Source organism: Arachis ipaensis, chromosome B1 (genome assembly GCF_059453495.1).
Source record: "Arachis ipaensis isolate K30076 ecotype BB chromosome B1, ASM5945349v1, whole genome shotgun sequence".
Lineage (NCBI taxonomy): Eukaryota > Viridiplantae > Streptophyta > Magnoliopsida > Fabales > Fabaceae > Arachis > Arachis ipaensis.
Window position 1 is genome coordinate 102423591 of NC_142436.1, and position 10686 is coordinate 102434276.

Here is a 10686-nt window from a genome sequence, read left to right on the forward strand (position 1 = left end):
CAACTTTGAATTGGAGGATATTTAATTAATTCCCATTGAAATGGATAGCTATTCCTTTGGTTGGTCTCTGTGTGTGTGTATATATATATATTTTATCCTCCATTTCATTGTATTATTCTTCCCTCATAATGGATATTCTTTTATATATTTTTTTGCTCCGCTTAGTTTGGAATCCGGGAACAGAGGCTAACATTCGCTAAAATCAGTCCATCAAGTTCTTATTCACATAAGGAGGTATGCATTGAACATTATCCTTGACAATATTTAACGTGCTTACTAGTTTCTTGCTGGTTGTGTAAGGGGGAAATAATTACATGCCAGCTGAACAGAAGTACAGTATTTCAATTCCTTTGCATGTTGAAGTTTTTCTTGAATTTAAATCTTAATTCGGTGGACTTTGAATAAAACATAACTAACATAAAATACTTAAGATTACCTCCCCTATCCAAATGATATTCCAGTGGAGAAATCTTTATGCTACCTAGCTTCTTGAGTGTTTATTTTAGTTTTTTATTCTGCCTAGAATTATAATAAATGGGGAAAAAAGTGTCTCATTTTACATTGATTCTTCATTTACACAATTAATTAATGTGAGCTTCTCATTTTTCATCCGAGTAGTCCATTTTAATTGAAGGAAGGTGCTGCTGGTGCTCTTAACTTGAACTATTTATAATGATTAAGTGTGGTCATATCTCAGATGGCATTATTTAAGTTAGGGTTCTAATATCATTGTTGTGAATTCGTAGGTTGAGCATGTAATGATTTTGGCTGCAAATGAGTTCATTGAGCTATTCTGTGAATTAGTAGTTTCCAGACTCAATCATTTCAAAGCAAAGGTGAAGTATATATAGGAGAACCTTTTTTTTGTGTTATCTTCTCAATAGTATTAACCTACTTGAATGCCAAAATTGTAATGCCAGTTCGGAATTATTTTCAGGGACTGTCCAGCAGATAGTAGCCATAAGATTGGGAATTACTTTGGTGCTTCAAATTGGTTTAGAGAGTGATGATAGTGATACTGCTGAGATACCATGGGAACGAGGTAATAATTTTGCATTTGACTTGTTTTTTATGTGCAGGATAAATACAAAGTATACAATCTTTGTTCTGAGCGGCTGTATGATGCATCATTGTTTGAGGGAAAGGTGAGTCCAAAATTTTACCGAGTCTTTGAGGAGAAGTGTGGCACCACAAAAGCGATGTGAATTTCATTTATACTCCATAAACTTTAAGTGTGTTATTAATGTATGCTTTAATTTCTTTGCCTACTTTGAATATATTAATTCATATCATCTATCATTAGTTTTGTTATGATGATAACTAGACAGCTTAGACTACATGTGTTAGCTTTCTGTTTCACTTGGGTTATAGTTTTTTTCAGCACTTAGATTTGTTTTTCAAACCAACTGCTGCTTTCATCTACAATGTCAAATTCCCTCTTCAGGTGGCTAGCTTTCCATTTGATAACCATAATTGCCCCCCACTTCAACTGATTATCTCATTCTGTCATAGTGCATACTCGTGGTTGAAGTTAGATATTGAGAATGTTGTGGTTGTCCATTGTAAGGCTAGAATGGCAAGAACAGGATTGATGATTTTCGGTCTTCTATTATTCTTAAAGGTGAGTAGTATCAAAATATTTTCTTCTAAATTTAATGAACCTGCTTTACATTTACTCCATCTTTCTCTTTATGCTGCTCAGTTTTATTTAGATTTGGCAAATTAAATGTGCTGCAGTTCTTTCCAACTATTGAGGAGTCAATGGATTACTATAATAAGAAATGATGTATTGATGAAAAAGGAGTTGTTTACTAGCTAGAATGATGGCTGCTAATTTGTATTATTCCCAGATAGAAGATCTTATGTTTGAAGTAATTTATTTTTAGAGAAATAAATTGTATTTTTAGAGAAATAATTTGTATTATTTTCAAATAGAAGATTTTATGGCTACTAATTTATTATGGCAACCTAAATCTTGTTTAAGGATAATTTTTATTATTTAAAGAATATTACATAGTATTATTATATATTTATTTTTATTTTATAATGTTTCACTAATTTAATTAAAAATATAGGATTATATATATAATTATATTATTAAATATTAGGTTTTAGAAAAAAATTATATATATATATATATATATATACAGAAAATTTAAAAAAAAAAACAATAAGGGACCTAAGGCTACACTTATATGATGTAGCTATGGTATACAAAAAAAAAAAGAGGGACTTAAGGCTACACTTATAAAGGGTAGCTATAGTATACAATGTGGCTACGCTTTTCAGGTGATGCAGTAGCGCTGAAAAGTGTAGCCTATTCTGGTAAAAGTGGAAGCTGAAAAGCGTAGCCTTTGGTCCTGGACAGCATCACTTGAAAATTGTACCCTATTTTCAAATGCTAAAAGCGTAGCCCTTGGTGCAGAAAAGCGTAGCCTTTGAGAATAGGCAACGGCCGAATAGGAATCACCCCAGAAAGCGTAGCCGTAACCCAGAAAGCGTAGCCGTAGCCTAAGGCATCATTTGTTTTCACTTTTGGCTACACTTTTCAAGTATACCTAAATGGGTATTTTTCTTGTAGTGTCAGCAAATCATAGAGCTCTGTCTGCAATCGAATCCTTACTCGTCCAAAGCTCTCTTCTGCCCTTTCTCTCAATCCTTCACTTTCCTTGAGTTTCATCTATTTCCCCCAAATCAATACATTTCTTAAAAGCTATGGTTAATTGAAAATGGAAATGGTGCTTCGTGATTCTATTAGCTTCTTTTTGGAGTAAAATTTTCAAATTTGTACTCAAAACGATACATGTTATGTTCTGATAAACTTGATTAGTTCTGATTCCAAGTCAGATTGTGTTCAACTTTTTAGGTTACACTGAAACACTTGACCAGAAATCTGATATTGCGGTCCCTGAAGATGATCATGGCCTCAATGCAATTGATATTCTAGATCCATCTATTGTAATTTATTTAATTGTTAATTGATTAAACCAATAATCAACAGTTCAACATAGCCTGTTTTATTTTTTGTTATTTTTAGGGATTTTATTAAGTGATTTGATTTGATTTTCTGCTGTTATGTGAAATGTTGTTGTAGTTTACGAAATGTATATACTTGACTGAGGTGTATCATTTCTGTGATATAATTGACATGCTTCTTGGGTGTGGCTACAAGAAAGGAACCACATTGCTTGGTTATGGTTCTGACTTCAAGCAAAGCAATACGTAAATTGCTCGGCCCTTTCAGCATAATATCAAGTTTAATCAGTGATTTATTTATTTGTTTAGTGGTTTTCCAAGGGTATTCCACCTTTCAATTATCAAGGAAGTAAACTAATCCCCTTCAGCATAACTATGTGTCTTATTTTTGTTTGTGTTGGCAGAATTGACAAGTTGATGGATGGCCATAAAGCCAAGTTAGAAACTGCTTACAAAGTCACTGGTGGAAGGAAAGTTAACTTGTTACTTTTCTTTGTTGATCTTATTTTTATTAATGCATTCCATTAGTGCTCACTTTTGGCTAAAACAATGCTACAGGTATAATATGAACTTGTATTGCATGTGATGAATATGTGTTTTCTTTCTTTCCTTTTAACCAATAATCATTGATTACATACACACTACTTTTGCAGTATGTTGCCACGAGACTACGAGAGCATTGGTTTTGTCTTCTCATCATAAATTTGGAATGAAATGACTATAAGCTTTTCGACTCCATATGTGCCTTTCTCTTGATTTAAGTTTATTATGCTGAGTTTTTGTTGTTTAAATAATATTGTTGGAGTAAAATAGACCTAGAAGAAAGTCATATTGAATAATCACGGTTGGGCATTTCATAAATTACATTTGAGCCTTGGGAAGGTGTGAATAAGATGTTGAGTCGAATGCATTATTTATACCTAACATGCATTATTTAGGATATAATTTTTTCCATGATTAATTATAACATGTGATTAACTATGATTTCTGTACTTTATTATATTCATGCACCCTTTTTGGCTCTGAACTTATTATTCTTGCCTCCTAATGAATCTTATTTTGGTTTATAGAAGTAATGTTTGACATTTAATGCTTCATATATAGAGAAAATGGATTTTGATAAAAAAGAGAAAGAAAATTCAATTCACCTAAGGGATATATATGGTTTGGTTAGGTTTTGTGTACTAAATTATAGGTACAAGGGGGAAGGTCCTGGTTCTCTGGATCTGAAAGGTGATAGAAAAGAGCAAATAATATAAGCTCGTGATATGTATGTTGGTTTTGGTTGATTGCCCTGTTATGAAATTAGTGTAGCGAGTGGTATGTGACTTGAGAGAATAGAGGTCGTTTAAATGTGTATTGCATTTGGAGGCAGGTTGGGAAAAAAAAGACATGGCGTTTCCAGCGGCAGTTTTTAGCAGGCACTCTTTTCATTCTTTCATGCCTTATTGTTAACGTAATTCAAGTAATTAATTAAGATCCAATCTGCAAATCGTGTTGTTATATATCCTTTCATTTTTTTGGTTTATGTTTTATTCGTTCATTTGATATATAGTAGTAAATATCCATTTTTTAAACTGAGATAGATTTCATTTCAATCCAATATGAAATGCCAATAGGCATTGAGGCAGAGAATATAAAATGCCAATAACAATTGGATATTATTGTATCTGTTTTGTTTTATTATCAGTTATTATAGCAATTGGATATATCATTGAATTAATATATTTAGAGTGACAGATAATTAAAAGAGAATGGAAAAAGTAATTAATATATAGTTATTACTTGTTTTAATTTGTGTGGAGTTTACTTGACAACAAATACTTCAAGAACTTGCAGCTAGGAGCGAGTATCTTCACCTCTAATCAGGTGCTCTTCACAAATCCATGGACTAAGTCAAGGGTCAACTTGTTTGCATCAAATGAAGCAGCATTTAACAATGCATTTAACAAGGTGAAATCAGGATTGATTGCACCAGGCCCAACTAAACAAATCAAATCTAGTAGTACATCCCTTTTTGATGTTGTATTTAACTATTTATTTAATGATTCGTTTTTCCATTAATAAATGCTGTCATGGCATCATCATCATTCCTGAGTGAAAGTCATTGTAAATTTGCTTAAAAGGTTGTATTAAATTTTTTTCTAAGCTTGATGGAAATAGTGATTGTGTGTTTATATAGTTAGTTTTGTTGTTATCCAGTTTTTAAGCTTCTTAATATTGAATATTGGATTCTGGGAACTTGCAGATATGGTAGAGCAGCTACAGATGGTCCTTTTGGCAATTAGGCTAGACACTGGAACCTCAGTTGTGGGTTTCAAAAGGTTATCTCTTCTGGAGTGTATATGGAAAGAGTGCATTGCAAGCTTTTCGGGGTTTGAATGTTATAACTGCAGTAATGCATGTTATTTATCTTCCTTTTTGAGCTTAGTTGCTTTATTGCATTTATTATATATTTTTTTGTTTTTTTTTTTTTGCAATGCTATGTGTTTGATTTGAATAGAGCTTGTAATCATTTGCACTATTATTTGAACTCGAGATTTATTTTGTATTCGAATATTAGTTTTTTAATGTATAAAACAAGTATAGCAAAAATTATGTGTTACTAATTATTATTTAATTTGTCTTGTAATAAAAATTGCATACTATATTTATAGGTTTGGTAATAAAAAAGGATTGAAAATTTATATTTTGTAGCGATGAAAGTAAAGTCAAAAAAGTTTTTTTTTTTTAATTTGATAGAGCTATTGCCACGCTTTTAAAGCATGGTCGTATCTCTATCGCCACACTTTAAAAGCGTGGCTGTTAGCTCTCTCTAACTCTAACGTGGAAGAAAGGAAATGGAGCCAACGTTAGTGACACTTAACATTATCACTAACGTTGGACCAAGCTCATAAGTGGCCACATTAGTTGCCACGTTAACTTAGTTAACGTGGCCTCTAACGTTAAGAAGAAAAGGGGAAGCCAACGTTAGTGACTTTCAACTTTGTCACTAACGTTGGCCAAGTCACAATAAGCCACGTTAACTTCCACGTTAACCTAGTTAACGTGGAAGCTAACGTGAGGAGACAAAGTGGTCGACAACGTTAGTGACACCAAACATTGTCACTAATGTTGGAAGGAACCCACACAAGCCCCAATAAGCCACGTTAACTCCCACGTTAACTTAGTTAACGTGGAAGTTAACGTGAAGAAGGGAGGTGATCGCCAACGTTAGTGACACCCAACATTGTCACTAACGTTGGAATTAGCCCACATAAGCCACTATGAGCCACGTTAACTCCCACGTTAACTAAGTTAACGTGGAAGCTAACATGGATAAGGGAATGATGAGCCAACGTTAGTGACACTCAACTTTGTCACTAACGTTGGAGATGGCTAGCATGGCCACGTTAGAAGCCATGTTAACCTAGTTAACGTGGACTCTAACGTGAGAAATAGGGGCACATTGGAACGTTAGTGACAATGGTAAGTGTCACTAACGTTCTCGAAGGTTGGCAAGCCTACGTTAAAAGAGCCACGTTAACTAAGTTAACGTGGACTCTAACGTAGGGAAGGGGGAGACTTCTCAACGTTATTGGGAATGGTAAGTCCCAGTAACCTGTGCGAAGGGCATAGAGGCAACGTTAGTTGCAACGTTTGTGCCACTAACGTTGAAGTTAACGTGGCTCTTACTTTGGTAAGAAACGTTAGTGAAAAAGTGATTGTCACTAACGTTCTCGAACCCATATTTTCACTAAACGTTAACACCACTAACGTCTTGAGCTAAAGTCTTTGCCCACTTCACACTTTCTCTCTGCAAGTAAAACTCAGCCCAATGAAGAAGAGAACTGCTTCAAACTCAAGATCAAAAGGCCCATACCCAAGACTTGAAGAATCAACTAGAAGAACAGAAGAGTAGTATATATAGGAGTAGCTTTGAATTATTTGGGGAGTTGGAAAATATAGGGAGCCTCTGGGCATAGAATTACTCTCTGTATTTACTTTCTCTGCACTTCTAGTTTCATCATGTATTCTCCATCTTTGTTTTCATTTTCCAGAGCTATGAACAACTAAACCCCTTTCATTGGGTTAGGGAGCTCTGTTGTAATTTGATGGATCAATACTAGTTTTCATTATTCTTCTTCTATCTTTTCTCTTGATTTTACTTGAAAGCTTTCGATCTTCATCCAATTGGGTAGTTATCTTGGAAAAGAAGCTATTCATACTTGGATCTCTTCTGAACCTTGAAAGAGGAATGAAGAGATCATGCTAGAAATGCTTTCTCATGCTGGACCAAATTGGGTTTGGATGGATATGTGACTATAATCCTCTCAACACTTGATTTGGGAAATGCATGTGGTATAATCAGTGACCATACTTCATCTTTTCTCATGAGCAATTGACCAAGGAATTGGCTATTGATCAAGATTTGAGAGATTGAATTACAAGAAATTGTAATTCAATCACTTAAGATTGCCAAGGAGATCAATGAGTGCATTGATTGAGGAAGAGATGAAAATGAAATTGATCTGGAGAATGCAACATCTCCTAAGCCCAATGAACTCCCCATTTCTGATCTTACCCATTCTCTTTAATTTCTGCCATTTACATTTATGAGCAATACCCCATTCCCATTTACAATTCAGCAATTTTCTTTCAGTCATTTATTTTTAGTTCTTTAATTCTAGAATTTTACTTTTTCTGTCATTTACCTTCCCGCCATTTTATTTTCTACAATTCTCAACTCAAATTCTGGATTCGCTCAACTAGAACATTCCTCTAATTAAAGTTGCTTGATCAATCAATCCCTGTGGGATTCGACCTCACTCTATTGTGAGTTTTTACTTGACGACGAATTCGGTACACTTGCCGAAGGAAATTTGTTGCGAGACATGTTTTCCGTGCATCAAAAACAAGGTAGAGCTCAAGAAGTTTAAGAGATCTTTGGGGACGAGTCTAAAGAGGAAGATAAATTCAATATGGCTTATAATACTGAAAATATGGTTGTTAATAACCCCAACAATGCCCCGCCAATTAGGAGAACTCTGGGGTCATACTAACCCCAATCCTGGGAATTGTGTGGGAAGCATTGAACCACCAGTTGTGCATGCCAACAACTTTGAGTTAAAGTCTTAACTCATCCCTTTGGTGCAGCAGAATTGCCAGTTCAATGGAAACCCTTAGGAGGACCCCAACCTATTCATCCCCAATTTTCTGAGAATTTGTGATATAGTCAAGACTAATAAGGTTCCCGCTGACGTCTATAGGTTGTTGTTATGCCCTTTTGCTACGAGGGACCGAGCTAGTCAGTGGGTTAAGACACAACCCAAGGAAAGTATATTATCCTGGGCGGAGTTGGTTAGTAAGTTCTTAACTAAATTTTTTCTGCCACAAAGGTTGACTAAGCTAAGGACTAACATTTAGACATTTAGACAGCTTGAAGGTGAGTCTCTCTTTGAAACTTGGGAGAGATACAAGGCTATGGTGAGAAAGTGCACTCCCGACATGCTCGCAGATTGGGTACAATTTTAGCTTTTTTATGATGGTATCACTCGAGCTTCGAGACTTTCACTCGATAATTCTGCTGGAGGTTTTTTGCATATGAAGACTACTGATAAGGCCTTGGATTTGATCGAGATGGTGGCCGATAATCAGTACTTGTATTCTTCTGAAAGAACCATGAGAAAGGGTGTAATGAAATTGGATGTTTTAGATGCTATTCTTACTCAGAACAAAGCTATGTCTTAGCAGATTAATGCCATTACTCAACACTTGGGAGGAATGTAAGTTTTATCTGTTGCTACCCAAGTTACTTCTTATGACATGAGTGGTAGAGTGTCTCAATCAGGAAGCTATGGCTATGAACAACACCCTTCTGAACAGGTTACTTATATTGGTAATTCTTCAAGACCACCTAATAATGACCCCTTTTCTAAGACATATAATCCAAAATGGAGAAATCACCTAAATTTTGGATGGAAAAACCAGAACCACAGGCAATCCAATTCCAACAGCAACAACTCCCACCAGAATAATTTTAACCATCAGCATCAACCTTCTCAATCACACAATCCACCCCCAATTTCTCAAAATACTTCAACATTGGAGGCAGCCCTGGTAGAACACTCTAAAACTACAAACATTTTCATTGAGAAAACTAAAGCTTCAATTAGAAACTTAGAGGTTCAAATGGGTCAGTTGAGCAAGCAAGTTATTGAGAGGCCTCCTAATAACTTCCTCAGTGATACAGTTCCAAATCTAAGAGAGGAATATAAGGCCATTGATGAGCGGATATTTTATACGCTTTTTGGGGTTAATTTCATATAGTTTTTAGTATGCTTTAGTTAGTTTTTAGTTTATTTTCATTAGTTTTTAGGAAAAATTCATATTTCTGGACTTTACTATGAGTTGTGTGTTTTTCTATAATTTCAGGTATTTTTCTGGCTGAAATTGAGGGAGCTGAGCAAAAATCTGATTCAGGCTGAAAAAGGACTGCTGATGCTGTTGGATTCTGACCTCCCTGCACTCAAAGTGGATTTCCTGGAGCTACAGAACTCGAAATGGCGTGCTTAGAATTGCGTTGGAAAGTAGACATCCAGGGCTTTCCAGCAATATATAATAGTCCATACTTTGCTCAAGGATAGATGACGTAAACTGGCGTTCAACGCCAGTTCTCTGCCCAATTCTGGCGTCCAGCGCCAGAAAAGGAATAAAATTTGGAGTTCAACGCCAGAAATGGATCCAAACCTGGTGTTGAACGCCCAAAATGGCCTTATGCACGTGAATTGCTTAAGTCTCAGCCCCAGCACATACCAAGTGGGCCCCAGAAGTGGATCTCTATACCATCTGCTATAGTTTACTCATTTTCTGTAAACCTAGGCTAATAGTTTAGTATTTAAACAACTTTTAGAGACTTATTCTGTATCTCATGACATTTTAGATCTGAATTTTGTATTCTTTGACGGCATGAGTCTCTAAACTCCATTGTTGGGGGTGAGGAGCTCTGCTATGTCTCGATGAATTAATGCAAGTATTTCTGTTTTCCATTCAAACACGCTTGTTCCTATCTAAGATGTTCATTCGCGCTTAACTGTGATGGAGGTGATGATCTGTGACACTCATCACCTTCCTCAACCATGAACGTGTGTCTGACAACCACCTCCGTTCTATATATGATTGAATGAGTATCTCTTAGATCTCTTAATTAGAATCTTCGTGGTATAAGCTAGAACTGATGGCAGCATTCATGAGAATCTGGAAAGTCTAAACCTTGTCTGTGGTATTCCGAGTAGGATTCAATGATCGAATGACTGTGACGAGCTTCAAACTCGCAAGTGCTGGGCGTTAGTGACAGACGCAAAAGGACGAAGAATCCTATTCCAGTATGATCGAGAACCGACAGATGATTAGCCATGCTGTGACAGAACATGTGAGCATATTCTTCACTGAGAGGATGGGATGTAGCCATTGACGATGGTGAACCCCTACATACAGCTTGCCATAGGAGGACGTGCGCGCGTGAATTAGAAGACAGAGGAAAGCAGGTATTCAGAAGACAAAGCATCTCCAAAACTCCAACATATTCTCCATTACTGCATAACAAGTAACCCTTAATCCATGCTCTCTTGTTTATTCGCAATTCAACTGATAAACATAATTGACTTCCTGACTAAGATTTACAAAGTAACCATAGATTGCTTCAAACCAACAATTTCCGTGGGATTCGAC

General features: G+C 35.7%; 1 protein-coding gene across 1 annotated transcript; it reads left to right on the top strand.

The window, feature by feature from the left end:
- Window positions 1-2562: 2562 nt before the first annotated feature.
- LOC148577696 (phospholipase A(1) LCAT3-like) lies at window positions 2563-8706 on the top strand. Its single transcript, XM_088502903.1, has 6 exons — window positions 2563-2566; window positions 2598-2669; window positions 2867-2958; window positions 3095-3221; window positions 3371-3450; window positions 8566-8706. The coding sequence occupies exons 1-6, from the start codon at window positions 2563-2565 to the stop codon at window positions 8704-8706; spliced, it is 516 nt and encodes a 171-aa protein (XP_088359029.1).
- The last annotated feature ends 1980 nt before the right edge of the window (window positions 8707-10686 follow it).

Coding starts and splice junctions, on each gene's coding strand:
- LOC148577696 (XM_088502903.1), top strand. Junction 2,959..3,094: donor ATATTCTAGATCCATCTATT/GTAATTTATTTA, acceptor ATGTTGTTGTAG/TTTACGAAATGTATATACTT. Junction 3,222..3,370: donor TGACTTCAAGCAAAGCAATA/CGTAAATTGCTC, acceptor TTATTTTTGTTT/GTGTTGGCAGAATTGACAAG.